At 38.5% G+C, this 18884-nt stretch overlaps 1 protein-coding gene across 4 annotated transcripts in view; it reads left to right on the forward strand.

Annotated features, from left to right (window-relative positions):
• The window catches only part of KHDRBS3 (KH RNA binding domain containing, signal transduction associated 3), a 139202-nt gene that overhangs the window by 26015 nt on the left and 94303 nt on the right, over positions 1–18884 (forward strand). For 2 of the 4 annotated variants that reach the window (XR_013217090.1, XM_077271271.1), the window contains exon 2: positions 5247–5420. The exons of the other annotated variants lie outside the window; for them this stretch is intronic. Coding sequence is in view for 1 of the 2 variants with exons in the window: in XM_077271271.1 (XP_077127386.1) it covers positions 5247–5420 (174 nt within the window). In the remaining variant the exon portion in view is untranslated. The remainder of the gene's footprint in view (positions 1–5246; positions 5421–18884) is intronic. 4 annotated transcript variants of the gene reach the window in all.

Here is an 18884-nt window from a genome sequence, read left to right on the forward strand (position 1 = left end):
GGTCTACTAAACATATGAAGATATTACTTACCACAATTTTTTATATTATTTTAGTGACTTTAAATCATATAAAAGATCAAAAATGTATGCTTGCAGGGAGTACCCAAGGGTCCGTAATAAACTTTTCTCTGTGACTTCATGGGAATTATGGAAGAAACTACAAAAAAAGAGACAATAAGAAATGTCTTCTAAGATGACTGATCCTTAAACTAAAAGGACAAAAGAAAACCCCTGCTATAAATACGGTACCTGATATCATTCCTACCTTAGCCCACATGATGACAGTGCTCAGCCGCTGTCCTCCATGTCTCTTCTACATTTCAAAAAGGATCAGTCATGTTGGTGTCCTCTATCTGTATCTCTGTATCTATAGCCTTTACATGATGCAATGCACAGGATATAGTGAGATCTGTCTAAATCTATCAGGAGATGCAGAATAGTTGGTTCTAGAAATGATTAATCTTTTGAAATCCAAATTCATTAACTTCACCAATTTTTTCCCAAAAATGTGATCCGCCGTAAATCTATTCGCTGCAATTCTCAAGTACTGCAAAGCTGTTCATTGCCCCAAAAAATTTGTGTAGCCCTCTGAAGTCTCCTATGAGTCTATTGAACCTTTTAAGATTTTTAATGGAAACACAAAATTCGCAATGTCAAAGTGACTTTAACATAAATATAGATAGTGAAACGTGGACAAGGGACTGCCCCAGGACAAGGGGTACGGCAACAATCAGCAGACAGGCACAAACATTAGATAATATACACAATGTAATATGAATATTTGCTAACCAGTTTACAAAACAAAGGATGGTCGGTAAACGGTGTATAGGTAACAAATATAGTGACAGCCGTTACTCTCAATAACACCAGCTAAGAGTATACGCAGACACGTAAACAGAGTTAACAGTTGTATGCAAGCAAATTACAAAGCAATTATTCCCACTCTATGCATAAATCAATAAAACGGCAGTATTATGCAAGTTCTTTCATAATTGCCTACTCTGAACAGTTTTCAAAGTGTCACTTGCCCATATATATTCTGTTATAAGATGGTACCGGTACTCCCTGAAACTGAAGAAGAAGGGTTCTCGTTGTTCTGAGTCCCAAATGATCAGAAATGCTGTATTTAATCTCTTAGGGAATGCCGATCTCTCCAACACAGGGCTTCCCTAAGTCCTTAGGGATAAAAATGCCATTTTGAAGCTCTTAGGGAAAGCTGACCTCTCCAATGCAGGGCTTCACTAAGTACTTAGAAATAAGGCTTCATGTAACCTAGCACAAGATGCTGTGTACCAAGTAACCCTCACCAAGTCAGCTCATGTCAAGGCAAAAAACATGTCCCAGAGTCACCAACAACAGATCTAGAGTCGTACCGCCGTATTCAGACTTTCTCCAAGGATCCACAGCTTCACTTCCACCTAGACCCTACTTTGACTCCTCCCTAAAAACCTCTGTGCTCCAATTTTGACCTCTCACCACTGCCCTCTACTAGCCAGATCATAAATTACATCACAAATCTCAATAGTTATTAACCCTTACGACCGTTCTTCAGTGCTTTGCCATCACACAAACTATGTAATGTTCATTCAGTATTTTTATGGCTCTCTCCCTATTGCTACTAAATGTGAGCTATGATGTCCTGCCACTATTCAGATTCACCCTAATATATCTGCTGCATTTCCTGCCTCTGCTTTTATACAGGCTATGATGAACCCTCCTGATTGGTTGCGTTATACCAGGTGATGTGATAACTGCAAGGCCTTATGGGGAAGTCCACACTCGAGCTTTCACTAGCTGGTGCAATCTTCTGCATTATGTCAAATAGCAGTGGTCATTTCGTTGACAATTCCCACTAAATAAATTGCAAATTATTCAAATTTTCTGGGTCCAAATTTTGTGGAACCAGCCCCAAGGTGAACCCAGTCAGGACGCTATTGTCCCAACTGGTTGCAGCTTGGCGCTGGTGGAATGGCTGTTATGCATGCTATTTATATGCACTATTGCTTTTTTACATGTAGCAGGGTATATGTTAATTTTGTTTCTATCTTAGGTTTTACAGTAATAATGATGTAAATACTGGATTAATTACTTTTCCCTTACCAAACGTTCTGCTAAATTTAGTAAAAGAAGCCTAACCTAATCATGACACTGATATATTCAGCTTTAGGGCTATTCAATAATTTGCGATGTTTCGTAGTAGTTTTATCATACTTTTTCCATTCTGATATTGTATTTTTTGGTAATCCTCTTTGCTTTCTTTTATATAGTCAGAAAATTAAGTTCTAGATTCCTGTGAGCTTTGCAGACAAAATCGTGACTAATAGGAGCTATATAAATGTTTATTAGACTGAACATGTGCTACTGTAGTCCTGAATATGGAGGAAGTCTATGACTAAAGAGGAGATATCCTTGTAAAGAAATGTACTTTGCTTTTTCTCATTTAAAGAAGTTAAACGATAAAAAAAAAATTAATGCGATTGAAATAATAGAATATTTTGTCTTTAATCAAAAAGGCGTATCACAATTTTGTCCACAGCCTATTCCAAAAATGTAATAGACATTAAAAAGGTTATCCACTACTTTAGCATTGACGATTCTGAAAAATTGTGTTGCATTTTTGGGAAATCCCACACAAGTAAATAGAGGGAGCCTCGAAATTGTGCCAATCTTTCCATACCCCCGACTACACACAGTGGTCCTTAAAGAGGTTGTCTACTACTTTAGCATTAATGAGCTATCTTAGGATAGGTCATCAATGTCTGATCGGTCAGGGTCCAACACTGGGCACCCCCGCCAATCAGCTGTTATTGGTGTCAACGATCACCGGCCGGAAGTACTCACTTGCGGAGCTGGCCATCTTTTGGTAGTGGCCGCTACAGGGTACTCCACATCCGCCTCCTAATGATTTGAATAGGATTTGCAGTACCCGGCCTCGGCCACTACCAATAGGCCAAGCAGCTTGGCAAGTAAGTTCTTCTGGCCGGCGTCTTCTGCAGACGACACCGATAACAACTGATCAGCGGGGGTTCCCGGTGTTGAACCCTGATCGATCAGACATTGGTGGCCTCTCCTAAGATAGGTCATCAATGCTATAGTAGTAGGCAATATCTTGATGGACCATTGTGTGCAGTCTGTGATTGGAATGTTCGACACAAATTCGAGGCTTCCTCTATTTACTTGTATCGAATTTCCAAAAATTGCGACACAATTTTTCAGAATCTTCTCACAAGTGAATGGCGAGAGCTGACGACTCCACTGACAGCGAAATGTAAAAAGCTCCGTGTGGTTCCCACCATTTGCAATCCAGTATATTACACATTTTTGGGGTGACCCCTAGACTTGAGTCCATCGGTCTTTAAACAATAGATGCATCTAATATAATGATCTTTCAATTTGCAGATTTCTTTTCCCAGCTTCAAGATCTTGTAACACAATCATTTCCGTTACTTCGGTTGCAAATCTTTCTCTGTGTATGAGTGAAGTCATTTCTGTACTTGACAGTATATATTTTATATATTCCATGTGTGCGGAACCTTACAAGCTATATGTCGGGAATACTGTATTACATGAGAGAAGCAATAATTCCATAATCTATAGACCAAAACCCCATGAGATTGATAGAATAATGAATTATAATTTGTATTCCATTTTAACCCTTTAAGAAGGTTTATTTTGTGTCTTTTTTTTTTTCTTAAAAAAAAAGTGTCATCATAGAAGTAAAAAATTGAAAAACTGAAGGACGGCTAGCTAAAAAGTCAGAAAAATCTAGACAGTAAATAAAACATTTTGTAGCTGTAGATGAAATGTTTAAGCATAAAATGCATAAGAAACAAAAAAAGAAAAATGACTATGCATTACAGCTAAAATGTGTTTTTTTTATATATTTTTTTTTTTTTGCCAAGTTAGACATTTTTCTACTTTTTTATTCTCTCTTAGATAAATAAAATTTAAAAATATTAACTTTAAAAAAAGCCTATTGTACTCCATGGATAACCCTTTCTTAAATGCCCAAGTAAAATTAAAAAATATTTTACTCATGTCCTGCAGAAAGTGCCTTTATGGCGTTGTCAGTGCCGGGACTCCCAGCGCTTGGATGACATTATGTCACTTGAGCGCTGCAGCCGATCACTCTGATCGACAACTGCTTGTCAATATTAAAGAAAATCTGTTAGCAGGTTTTTGCTACCTAAGCTGAAAGCAGCATAATGTAGGGGCAGAGAGTCTGATTCCAGCAGTTTGTTATTTAGTGTTTTTTGTTGTTGTGTTTTTTATAAAATCACTATTTTATCAGCAGGAGATTATAATTAGATGACTTGTAAACCTCCTGCCATATTGTAGTCCTATGTATTCATGAGCTCTGACTGACCGCTTTCTGCCTATGCACAGCATTCACAGAAATCTGCCAAACAGTGTTGTGGGTGGAGCTATGCATAGCTCAGTATTCCGAGAACTGCTAGATCCGCAGCAGAGAAAATAGTGATTTTATTAAAGCAGCCCAGGAAATGATACATCTCTGGAATCAGGGTATCTGCCCTTACATTATGATTATCTTAAATGGGCGAAAAATCTGGTAAATTTCCTTTGTCAGAGCTGTCAGAATTACTGATTGCCTGCAGTGCTCAATTGATATAACAAGGCGTTATCCTAGTAGTGGACATCCCCTTTAAAACTAACATTTTTTTTTATTTTCCTAAACTAGACTTTTTTTTTATCTTAGCTTAGAAAAAATGGACTAGCTGTAAAAAAAAAGGAAAAATATGTATAGTTGTCATTAAATTTAAAAAAATCTTAAAAAAATGAAACAAATTTTTACTTGTAAATAAATTAAATTATTTTTATTTTATATAAAAAAGAAACGTCTTGCTTACAAAAATAGAACAATAATATTTAGCTATAAACAATAATAATTAATAAAAAATGGAAACAATTCTAAAATGGAACATAAAAATGGAACGATTCTATGTATAATAAATTCTATCTAGATTGGTGTCCTCCGTGACACACTGTATTAATCAGTTTATGTTTGGATACATGGGACGTGTTAATTCCTTCAACTCTTCTGCTTCCTTTTCATTTGATTTGCTTTCATTTATGACTGATGTCGTGGGAAATCTTTGTGTGATGCATTAAAAAGGCATTGTGTCTTCAGTTAAACGTTCAATCCAGACAGGACTGGAAATTGTTGTGGCCTGTTGAAAAGGTGACATTGTGTGACTTACTGAATCGTGGCCTTTATTATGTCACAGATCAACTGAAACCTTCATATGCTCCTGTTCCTCCAAGCAAGACCGACTCGCATTCCGTGGAAGGTCTCAAATCAGGCACACTTGACAGAGCTCAAGACACTTCTGAGACCCAGCAGCCTCCCTTAATCAAGCATGCAGCGAAAATGATACTAACACTGCTGGATTCCATCACAGGTGACCCGCTAACATACAGCACACGTTATTAACACCTTCTTATTGTATGCAAGGACCGTCGGAGATTCGCAAGACTCGGCAAGATTATCGCTTCCTCTTGAAATGTTATATTCGGAATAATGCTATAACATCTTGTTTGAAATTTTTATACAGTTTTTTTTTTTTAGTATTTTGTAGAATTTCCGTGTTTACATTTTGTTTTTTTACTAAGTATTTTAGCTACGATCAACGTATTTGTGACTTGTGACTTCCAACTCTTCTTCTTACCCATTACGTGTTCGTTAAGACCCAACAGAATTGTCTTGTTAGTAGTGTCCATTCTTCTTCTTATCAAGCTGATCATGAGTCTCAAGAAGCCCATAGCAATTACTCGTTAGACGTATTCCTCTGTCCATCTTCCCAAACCATAATGTGCTTCAAGGAATCGATTGTAACGATTTCTTACACATCACAACTGGACTCTTTACTAAACCTTTCTGGTGCCCCAAGGAACCAAAAGTTATTACATGTGTCCACTAATAAATAGATTTTTTACCAGAAACCAACAAGAGAAAATTGATCATAAACCCATTGCAGGTCACACATCAAATGATTAGAAAATATATGCTTTATTACAAAGCTACAAAACTGGGTAAAAAAGGGACAGCAATGTATATTGTCTAATGACAAAACAAGAGACCCAAGGTCTTTGACCATGGTACGTCAAACAAGATCAGCCAAAACAGTCTACGAAATGGGTATTGTCTATTGACAGAACAAGAGACCCAAGGTTTCCGCCCATGATACGGCAAACAAGACCACTCCAAACAGATATATATATATATATATATATATATATATATATATATATATATATATATATCTGTTTGGAGTGGTCTTGTTTGCCGTATCATGGGCGGAAACCTTGGGTCTCTTGTTTTGTCATTAGACAATACCCATTTCTTAGACTGTTTTGGCTGATCTTGTTTGCCGTACCATGGGCAGAGACCTTGGGTCTTTTTTTTGTCATTAGACAAATTTTCAATGATTTTATTTGCATATGCAGTTCTACAATGGCATGTAAAAGTTTGGGCACCCCTGGTCAAAATTAATGTTATTGTGAACAGTTAAGCAAGTTGAAGATCAATGATCTTTAATAGCCCTAAAAGTTACAGATGACACATTTCCTTTACATTTTAGGCAAAATAATGTTTGTATTTTTATCTTAAATTTTTTAAATATTACAAAAAGGAAAATGGTCAGATGCAAAAGTTTGAGCACCCATGGATATTTGTGTTAGATAACTTTGACAAAGGTTTCAGACATTATTTAGCCTGTTAGGGTTAAGGTTTGTTCACTATCCTTGTTAGAAAAGGCCAGATTATGTAAATTTCCCAGCATTATAGAAAAAACAGCCTCCTCTAACCTAGTGCCAAAAAAGAAAGCCATGGGTTTTTCAAAGCAGCTGCCTAGCACTCTGAAAATGAAAATGGTGGAGGCCAACAAAGCAGGAAAAGCTTTAAGAAGATAGCAAAGCATTTTAAAGTTGCCCTTTCCTCATTTTGAAATGTAATTAAGAAATGGCAGTTACCAGGAACAGTGGAGGTCAAGATAAGGTCTGGAAAACCAAGCAAACTTTGAGTGTGAGCTGCTTGTAGTATTGCTAGAAAAGCAAGTTAGAATCCCTGTTTGACTGACTGAAAAACATGTTCAAAGAGATGTAGCAGACTCTGGAGTTGTGGTACATTGTCCTACTGTCCAGAGACACCTGCAAAAATATGGCATTTATGGAAGAGTCAACAGAAGAAAATCTCTCCTGCATCCTCACCATGAAATTCAGTGACAGAAGTATGCAAAATAATATCTAAACAAGACTGATTCATTTTGGAAACAAGTCCTTTGGTCCGATCAGGTTAAAATAGAACTCTTTGACCACCATGATCATATGTATGTGTTTAGAGAAAAGGGTACATAATTTCAGGAGAAGAACATCTCAACAACCATTAAGCATGGGGGTGGATCAATCATGCTTTGGGGTTCAGTTGCAGCCAATAACATGAGCATTTCACAGGTAGAGGGAAAAATGGACTAAATTAAATTTCAGCAAATTCTTGATGCAAACATAACACCATCTGTAAAAAAGCTGAAGGTGAAAAGACAATTGCTTCTACAAATGGATAATGAACCGAAACACATCAGAATCCACAATAGATGACCTCAAAAGGGGCAAGCTAAAGGTTTTACAATGGCCCTCACAGTCCCCTGATCTGAACATCATTGAAAATCTGTGAATAGACCTCAAAATAGCAGTGCGTTCAAGATGACCCAGGAATCTCGCAGAACTGGAAGAAATTTCCAAGGAAGAATAGATGAAAATCCCTCAGACAAGAATTGAAAGACTATTGTCTGGCTACAAAAAGTGTTTACAAGCTGTGATACTTTAAAAAGGCGGTGCTACTAGGCACTAGCCATGCAGGGTGCCCAAACATTTGCATTGGCCCATTTTCCTTTTTGTTATTTTTAAAATGTAAAAAGGAATATATATTGAATTCCAACCTGAATGCACCTCATTCTATTTAATGTGCTTCTGATTAGGTGATCACCTGGACCAAATCTTATTTAGTGAAGGAAAGTATAGAAAACCCTGCTGTGGTCTTCACAATCCTCTTGCAATAGGACAAGCTGAATGGCAAAACAAGTGCTAGTAATATCCTGAAAGTAAGAGGAATAAAAAAATAACTTTTAACCATGCCAAAGGAGTTGAAAAAAAAAGTCTTGAGTGAGGAAAAGAAGGGCTCAATTCTGGCTTTACTAGCAGAGGGACACAGTGAGCGTCATGTTGCCTCCATCCTTAAAATTTCTAAGACAGCAGTCCACTACAACAAGGTCAAGCAGCAGACATTGGGACAACGAAGCTACAGACCAGCAGAGGGTGAAAGTGACTCTCCACTGACCGGGATGACCGTCATCTTATTCGAATGTCACTCAGTAACCGCAGGATGACATAAAATGACCTACAAAAGTAATGGCAAATGGCAGCTGGGGTGAAGAGCACGAGAAGGACAGTTTGTAACAGGCTCCTAGAGGCAGGACTCAAGTCATGTAAAGCTAGAAAAAAGCCTTTCATCAATTAGAAGCAAAGGAGAGCCAGGCTGAAGTTTGCCAAAGACCATAAGGATTGGACCATAGAGGACTGGAGTAATGTAATCTTCTCTGCTGAGTCTAATTTTCAGCTTTGCCCAACACCTGGTCATCTAATGGTTAAACAAGCACCTGGAGAGGCGTACAAGCCACAGTGTCTTGCACCCACTGTGAAATTTGGTGGAGGATCGGTGATGATCTGGGGATGCTGCAGCAAGGCTGGAATTGGGCAGGATGTTCTTTGCGAAGGTTGTATGATTCAAGCCGCATACAAGGTTATCCTGGAAAAACAGTTGATTCCTTCTGCTCAGGCAATGTTCCCCAACTCTGAGGACTGTTTTTTTCCAGCGGGACAATGCACCATGGCACACTGCTAGGACAGTCAAGATGTGGATGAGGGACCACCACATCAAATCCCTGTCATGGCCGCCCAATCTCCAGACCTGAACCTCATTGAAAACCTCTGGAATGTAATCAAGAGGATGATGGATAGTCACAAGCCATCAAAGAAGAACTGCTTACATTATTGTACCAGGAGCAGTGTGAAAGACTGGTGGAAAGCATGCCAAGACGCATGAAAGCTGTGATTAAAAATCATGGTTATTCCACAAAATATTGATTTCTGAACTCTTCCTGAGTTAAAACATTAGTTTTGTTGTTTCTACATGATTATGAACTTGTTTGTTTGTTTTTTTGCATTATCTGAGGTCTGCAGGCAATGCATCTTTTTACTATTTTGATCATTCATTTATTTTATTGCTTTAATTTATTGCTTGGAACGTCGGAGACATGTTGTCCGTAGTTTATAGAATAAAAGAACAATTTACATTTTGCTCAAAAATATACCTATAAAGAAAAAAATTAGACAAACTGAACATTTTGCAGTGATCTCTTAATTTTTGCCAGAGCTGTATATATATATTTTTCCCCCTAAAATACAAAGGAAATGTGTCATCTTTAACTTTAGATCTTTTAGCGATAATTGCATCTTCAACTTGCTTAACTGTTCGCAATAACAGTAATTTTTCCAGGGGTGCCACAAACTTTCACATACAACTGTTTATTTTGTGAGAGAACAGACTACATTTTATTTGTGTCTGTGATTTCCATCTTGTCTTTATAACTCCCAGGTCATGGTGATCAAATAACACTGCTGGGTGGGAAAGTTTCACATTTCTATTCTTCCATTCATTCTCCTAAGGTTCCTATCAGCTACATATTCCAGAGGGATCTTCACTTTGTCTGTGGCACTACTTAAGTGCCTCCATCTGTTAAGAAAGCAGAAATCTTGTATTGTACACCATACAAGACTGTCTTGTATTGAGTTGCTTGAGATCTCAAAATAATATGCTTTCATGTTTGGAGTTCAAAAGGCATAGAAGAAAATGACTTATGCCCTATATAAACGGATAACCCATCGCACTTGCCCATTACATAAATAATCAACATTACACTGGAAGAGAAGAACTATATGGAGAGTAAAAATAAAATTCAGAATCAAAGTGAAGATTTAAGTAAAGATAGAACATGACCAAATCACAGGTTAATATATATATAATTTAAAGCGCCCCCATACATATTAAATAGTTGAGGGCAGCACAAATCTCATCTGACTGTCCCATACGTAAGAACGCTCTCTATGTTAAACGCTCCTGTGTTTTATGTATTAGAGAGAAGCTGTCAGATATCTCAGGTGGCAGCTTCTGTCTTAGAGAACAAAGAAATTGGCAGTCTGAAATTGGATGAGCCGGGTCCTTATCTCCCAAGACATCATCTGTCGGAGGAGAGTCATGGGGTCCTCTTACACATATGCACATTATCGACAGGTTCAGCTGACAGTCTATTGTTGGGACAGGCTGATATACGTCTAACGTACTTATGGACCCTGAAAAATAGATCACTGGTTCATAGTCCATTTGAATAGCACCCTGCTGCTAATATAAAAAAAATATGGCTTCCCCATGGATATTGTCAGCAGATGATTTTTAACGTTTTTTGTACATACCAGTTTCTGCTCTTTTGTTTGTTTTTATCCTTGGTTATGTAATATATATATCTGTTCCTGTACTTTGATGCGTAGCCTGCAATGTCTTTGTTATCCATTTTCTCTTGTTGGTTTTTGGACTATATTGTAACTAACTGATGTTTTGCACTCAAATGTCTTTAGAATTTTGGTGGTGCCCACTTTATTTGCACATTGATGCTTTACAAGACCCATCATGTGTTCTGAGGAACCCATAGAACTAACTTGTTAAACATGTCCACTGTCCATCTTGCAAGACCCATCATGTGTCCTGAGGAACCAATAGAACTAACTTGTTAAACATATCCACTGTCCTTCTTACTAGACCCATCACGTGTCCTGAGGACCCTTAGAAATGGCTTATTACAAGACTAATTATGTGTCCTAAAAAATCTATACTTCCATCCACTCTTCTTTTCCAGATTTATGATGTGTCCCAAGGAGCTATTAGTAATGACTTGTACATGTCTACTAGATCAAACATGTATCTTAAGAAACTGATAGCATTGACTCGTTGACCATGTCTACTCTACTTTTAACATATCATGTGCCTTGAGCAACCAAAAGTAAAAACTTGTTAGACATGTACATATTAATCATTTCTAGGCCCATCTAGATCCCATGTCTTATAAAACAAGCTATTAATTTGTTAGACAAGTCAACATTGTTTTTAACCTGAACAGCAATGTGTTCTCACCAACCAAAGTTCCTGAAAGTATTACAGATTGAAAGGAAATAGAATAAATGCCCTTAACTTTTAAGTGTGAAGGCCTCACTGTAGGCATTAATTATAAGGTCCACATGCAAAATAGGAAACCCGTGAGGATCCTAGAGAGGGATTGAACCTAGTATAGGTAGAACTCATGCTATAAAATTGAAAGGAGTTCTCCAGATTGCACAGTGTAAGCCTCAATTTCAATAGTCCATTCAATTTTATGTTGTGCTTATCTCATTTTTCTGGTTGCTTCAAAAGTTGGACAAAAAGCTCCTAATTGATGAATAAAATTAAGATCTGTCATAGTTTCATAATTAGTCTGTTCTCGCCCAAAAAGATCACTAGCTTGATAATCATCCTTTGCTTTGATCTCAGCCTCAATAATTAATTCTTATCATAGAACGTTTTATATTTAATGAGCAACATTTCTAAGTATGAAGAGTTCTTGGTCCTACCAGGTGTTTGCCACCTTTAAAGAGTTAATATGGCAAATGAGACTTCACAATTAGATTTTTTTTAATGAGTACAATCTGAACAGAACTAATCTCTTTTGGATCATTACTTCACCTAATCACATAGACTATTTTTTAATTCAAATCCAGGCAGAATTGTAATTGGTGGCTCTCTGGAGCTTGGTAATTGCATGCAATGCCTGGGCTTTTTGCTTTACACCTAATAGGCTCTGCAATTAAGGAAGAAATATAGCTTAACCCCTCAGGCTGATCTGTCCAAAAGGTATTATTGGTGTTCTCATTTTTCAATCATTAATTATCAGGAGTTTGTTAGGTGAAGTTGTTTTGCACGTTGGAACTTTTGATGTATCATTTATTCTTAGACATAAGCAAATTTGTCCAAGTAGAGGCGTATTTGCATTGTATTTGAGTAAAACTCAGATTCTCCAAAATCTGAATTATTTGCAATAATTTCCACGAATATACAGAAAGTTGGCCGTTATATTAGTGAACTATACAGGACTGGAAAAAAAGGTTAAAAATCAATTCATACTCACCTCACCACTGACATATCTCTGCTTTCTCGAATTTCGCCGTTTGATCCTCCGCGCGCCTACTTTTTTGCCTTCCACCTTCACATGCATACACTATGGCATGCTTCACTCCGTTCTGGGACTTCCAGCTCCTTTGTAGACCTCCTGTCAGCGCCCATCGCGACATCACAAAGTGTGTCCCCCGAGGCTTTGACTTGAATGTATGCCATGAAGGCACAGTGGGAATTGTCCTCAGAGATCCAGTCAGGGTGAAGCAGACCAAACGGAAGTGTGCTATGGATGAAGGCGAATAAAATGGGAGGCCTGTTAGGCAGTCAGTATGGGCGGTGGGACAGGTGAGCAGTGAGGACGGTGAGTTACTAATTGTAATGTTTTTTTCAGTACAACCATAAATTAGATTGGATGTAACAAAACCATAGGACATCCACACCTTGAGCTCAGTTTGTGTGCTCGACCAACAACTAGTGAAAAAATGTCAACACTTCTATTTAGCTCAAAGTTATCCATTCTGTTAAAAACTCTCCAATTTTCATATATAAAGTAGTTATCAATGAGCCTCTTCACCCAGATATTATGCTTACTCTTAGATTGTCTTATAAAGTGCTCGGGCAAAGGTGATCCAGTAGTCGACTCGTCATCATTTTTACATCTCATTGAACAGGGCAGTGGGAAAGCATAGCCTCGAGCATCATAGTTAACGGGGTGCTTGCTTTCGCTCAGAAAGGGCAAGAACCCAAAAATGGCCAAGCCAAGCACCACTCGCATGGACAGTAAGAAGAGTCTTTAAAGAGTCTTGGGTGTGACCCTATAGTCACAGGAACCAGTTCATCACACCTCTTGCTTGAGTCTGACATAATATACCATGTAATGGTTGATAATTAATCCCAAGCATCCCACGCTGATCTCCAATTCTTACAATTGAGATTTGTGAAAAGCATTGGTCATTTGATTTTTGAATGGTTTTGAGTTTAGCGCAAAGCGGGTATGTTTACACAAAGGCATTTTGCTTTATTTCATTTTTTGGAGCAAAATCTGAGCTAAGTTTATGTGAAGCGTTTCATTTTTTAGGAGGATTCATGGAAATTCCACTCAATTTCTACTGCAAAACTAAGCAAGGTGTGGTAGCCATCATGGCAGGGCAGATATCATTGATATTCATCAGTACGTGTGCTAATTAGTGATGAATGAGTGTGCTTGTTACTCAGGTTTTCCGAGCATGCTCAGGTGTTCTCCGAGTATTTTGGGCGTGCTCATAGATTATGTTTGTGTCCCCACAGCTGAATACATTTAGGGATTTCCTAACAAACAGGCAATCCCTGCATGTGTTCATGTTGTCTAGCAGTAGCAAATCATGCAGCTCCGGGGACACAAATCTAATCTACGAGCACGCCCAAGATACTCGGAGAACACCAGAACATGCTCGGAAATCTCGAATAACGAGCCCAGTCACTCATCACTAGTGCTAATACCTTTTACTCTCTAGTGTCACTAAATGTCCCCACCGTGTACATTTTCTATGCCGTCCATTTTGGGCAATGTTAGCTATAGTAAGGAAAATTGCAAAAAGTATTAAACAGCAATGTGTAAAGGATCATACCATGTAGAGGTCATGATTAGTGATGAGCTAGTGTACTGGTTGCTCGGGTTTTCCCCAGCACACTCGGGTGACCTACGAGTATTTATGACTGCTCAGAGATTTAGTTTTCATCACGACAGCTGAATGATTTACATTTACTAGCCAGGGTGAGTACATGTGGGGGTTTCCTGGTTGCTAGGGAATCTCCTCATGTAATCAAGCAGGCTAACAGCTGTAAATCATTTAGCTGCCGCAATGAAAACTAAATCTCCGAGCAGTCATAAATACTCAGAGGTCACCTGAGCGTGCTCGGGAAAACCCGAGCAACGAGTTAACTCGCTCCTCACTAGTCATGATTCAAAAGCTGAATTAATCCATTTTGTCTTCAGTTAACACAAACAATATGCAAAGAGGCATAAAAAAACACAGGAGGCCATTGGACGGGTGTAGAATAGCTTATTTCCTGACTGGAGTAGGATTTGTGACGAGGAGCATGGAGGTCCATACCACCTTCCAGACTCTCCTGATTCATTAAAAAGTACTGTATGTGATTTTTAATTAATCTGGAATGTCTGACTGCAACAGATTCCCTTCTTCATGCCGGTCTTGATGAATTGGGCCTATACTTCTAGTATGACTAGAATGAGGCTTGTCCCTGGCAGTGTCTCCCCACCCCAGCCCGCTAGACTGATGTGTCTCTCAAATGCGTAGAAAGGGACCCATCAGTCATGGACAGCAGGGCAGGGAAAAGCCACTGAGGAATCATACATCAAAGCTGTTACGTCAGTATTCTGGTGTTAAAAGCTTTCAAATGTCACATAATTTTGTTTCATAAATTTTTTGTGACTTTTGGCATTCTCACGCCATTTTTTACCAGCTCCAACATAGTGTGCAGAGCCAGGATGGGATATGGGACGTGGTGACTGCTCCTCAAATTCTTAATGAGCAGCGGCATTTACTATGCCACAAATCTTACTCCAGCAAGGACAGCAGTATGATTTGTGGTGAGTTTCATAAAGACGTATACACCACTTGTCCAATGCTCCTTATTCATGAAGAGTTGTCCACCACTTCATGAATCAGGAGCGTCTGGCTACAGCACACCTTCTCATCAACACCAGAGCGAACAAAGACAGTCTTGATGAATTAGGGCCATAGACTTGGTTGGCTTTTCAAAGTACGGTAAGCTTTCTCCAACTTTCTACAATATTTCAGAGCAAAACATACAGAACTACAATAATGGTCCAGACCATATACATCTCCTTACAAGTCCTCTTTAAATTGGAGAGAACAGATGTGTCCTCCTTTGTCTTACCTCTTTGCTTGAGATATCTTTTGATTAATGACTGAATACGACAAGCCTTGAAAAAGACCCAAGATTTTAAAGTTTTCCATGGAGAGATGTTTTTTCTATGTGTCTATACGCAGCCACTCCATAGTTATGAGGAGAGTAGACAACTGTTGAGGGTTTATCTAGCATGTCATGAGAATGTGTTGTATTTTTATTGGGGTAAATTGGACCTTTTTTTGCGGAGAAGTAAGGAAGGACACATCTGTTGGTTGGAATAGAGGCAAGTGTATCAAGGCTTCAGAAGTCAACAATGGATGTACACAATGTCTAGACTAGTGTATGTATAGTGGATTACACTATTTTCAAGTTGAACCTTTTAGAAACAATAGAGCAAAAGGCTCAAATTTTTAACCATTGTCTCTTTCGATGCACATTGCATCCAGTGATACCGTAGCCTGAGGCTATGGAATATTTTTAAGAGATAGAAAAAGCAATCTTCTACAACTTTCTTCTGGCTAGACCTTCTTATAGGTCAATGTAACTGCAGCAGCAAGCCAACTAATTGTAATTCCTACTGTATGTCATGGGCACAAAATATGGAGGCCATTTTTCTTGGGTTCTTTTGAGGATACTTTGATGGGTTCCTGGGTGATATTACTCATTTTATTGAACTTATATCTTCTGAATAATACTGATTGATATCGTAGGGTGCCATATATCTAGTAATAGTGTTGAATTATAATGTTTGTAGATTGTATGGTCTTCTTTGCCTTGAAAAGATTGGTCATAAGATTAGTTAGTGTTTGTAACATGTTTTTATTGTTTTATTTCTCCATTTATATACATTTGCAAATGGTTTTGATGATTTAATTAAATTAAGAGTTTCAACCACAAGAGACTGACTAGTATTAAGTGATAGGTCTGAATTCAAACCATGCAGATAGTGAGCTAAAATGTCCCATTAATGTTTTCCCATTGTGAAGACCTTCTATGACAAGGTTTATAGGACAGATTAATAAAATGTAAAGTTCATGCATTAAAATAAACCTTCTGATCAATACACCTGCTTCTACAGAGGCAATCCAGTCATAAAAGGGAAAATTAGTTTCCGGCCTTGAGTGTTAGGGAGATATCTTCATGTTCTAAGGTAGCTGGATGCCATTTATGTGAAGTGATCGATCTATCATTATCTACAGTCACGGTGGACTTTGTAGATAGAAAAAATAAAGACATGACCAACATTGTCATGGTATTCTTGATTTTTATTGCTTTCATCCTAGGTCCCAAAAATAATTAGCTCAATTAGCAGGATCCAGTCCAGCGACCAAATTAGTTATCTGTGGAAATTGGATGGAAGCCTTGTGGACCAGATCTTACGTCCTGGCACCGTAATTAGCCATCATTGTACACAGTTATCCTTGCAGCCTGACACACATGTGACATTCCACCAGAATGGTTAATCAAAAGAAGAACCAAGGGAGCCAAGAGGTAGGAGGCGGTTCTCAGGGCTCCTATCAGACAGGGATTAATATTGTGGTTGCTGGACCTGGTCCTGTAATTTGGGTCATACCAATATTCCTAGGTACAAGTTCTTTGATTCTTCTTCTGTCCAGGCATTTTTTATTTTCTCTTAGTATCTGTTTGTACTTGGTCTTTGGAGGACATTTTTTAAAGGGGTTATCCTGCACATTGTGCACATGTCCTGATTTTTAGAATAGTACATGTTCATGATACTACCTGATTGTGCATGCATCTCGATAAGTTTGTGGGAAACCACTTGCCACCAATGTGGAAGTGAATGGCACCAGACAACCCATCTAATTAAAATCCCCCACCTACCTTTCTCTACAGAAACGATTGAGATATAGTCTAGAATTTAGTATGAGCAGTGACATCATTAACCCTCCTTAAATAATCCCAGGGGGTATACCCACAGGAAGTGTAAAGATGGAGGATACACCCCGACCATATCTTTTCAAAACCTATGAAAATAGACCTGAGATTGTCATCTTGGACTTGCTGGTCATATTGAAGTGATTACTTCATTTCACTGAAGGTTTTATTACCAGATACTTTGGTTGGATTCATCTGTAGTGTATTTCACTTACTTTTTCAGTTCATTTTTTTTATTGCTCCTTTATTTATGCAAATGTTGGGTGTATGTAGTTTGTAGTTTGGCCACCCTTGCTGTATTTGATGTTTTTTTTCACAATACATTTTTGGTAAGATAGGATTTTTTTTTACACAGTAGTCGTATACGGTAGATATGAGTGAAAACAATTGTAGGATCCTGGTTCAGTGACCAGGTTCGAATTCCATTGCAACTGGCCTAGAACCCGACAAACAGCCTAACTACTAGCTTCTCCTACTCCTCTTTTTATTAGCCAGCCTGTTTGTCACACGACTCTGATGTCGTCATGACAGGTTAGCTAATCAAGAGAAGAGCTGGGCATGATGGCAACTTGAAGGCAATTCCTAGGTCTCCTGTACATCAGCCATGGAATACTCACCTGGCTGCTGGACCAGGGTCCTGCTAATCATTGTTCTCATCTCTCAAATATGGCTATTATATATATATTCTTGATCAAGGTGGTCAGATTGTCTCCATGTTCCTTAGAATGAAAGAGTCATAATTCCACCTACACTTAGGTTGGCATTACATTTTCTTGATCAGTGACTGTCCTGGTCACTTCAATGGAGATGTTTGTCATTTCCCTGAATTGTAGGTGGCCAGAAAAGCTTTGTGCAGGAAAAAAGGCAAGAGGACCCCTCTTCCTTTCCTAGATCCATGAGATTGGATGACAACCTTTTAGCCTTCACAGGCTAAACTGTACCTCACAACCACTGAATTGCCACATATAGCCTAAACAACTCCCCAACGGTATCACAAAAGTATCACACACATCTCGGGATGTATTGAGCCAAGTAGACAGGATCCAAAAACACATATGTTGCCTGATATACTGTATATGTAATTTATGAAACTTTTTCTTTGCTAAGCGTACTTCATAAAATCTTGCAAATCTCTTAAATTACTTTTTCCTAGTTGTAATGTATAAAAATGATCTTCTATAAAACACAAATACCTTTTCTCTAGAAACACTTTTACTCTTGTCCACATGATCTAACTGGTTTTAAACACCAGACTGTCATGCATGTGTCAGGCGTGACAGACAGTCACCCTGGATCCGGCTTTAGAAGGTCATTGCGATTAGCTCTACAAGCACCTTCTTGATTTTTGCATCTCTGTTATGGAGTGATATCCTTCTCCCTCTAAGACCAAACAGTTACCTTCACCTTGTGTTGCTAATTAGCACACCCTTGTTGACGGTTTAAACATCTTCAGTCTCTTCAGCAAGGTGCTGGTGTTAGCTCAAATTTCCCTCTGGCAATAGGTGCGAAACCTATTTAGGGACGTCAGGCGAGACAAGGTGTTGTTAGATCTGCCTAGGGGTCTCCACTCTCCCCTTCCTTAGTGTTTGGGATTCCCCTCTCTCTCCCAGTCATTGTGCACCTTGCTTGTCCCTCACCCATCGTGACACATTCATTATTATGACTTCCAACACAACCCAAGATCAAGAGAGGAGGTGCTTTTTGAAACGGGGTGGGCGTCTTTCCTTTTTTCTGAAGCAGCATGATTTTTTTTGTGCGATGGTTTCTCCAATCTCCCTTCTACACTCCGGTCCATGATTACCCTGTTCACTTCTGAGTATTTTTGTAATGAAATACTTGG

Source organism: Ranitomeya variabilis, chromosome 6, assembly GCF_051348905.1.
Source record: "Ranitomeya variabilis isolate aRanVar5 chromosome 6, aRanVar5.hap1, whole genome shotgun sequence".
Taxonomy (NCBI): domain Eukaryota; kingdom Metazoa; phylum Chordata; class Amphibia; order Anura; family Dendrobatidae; genus Ranitomeya; species Ranitomeya variabilis.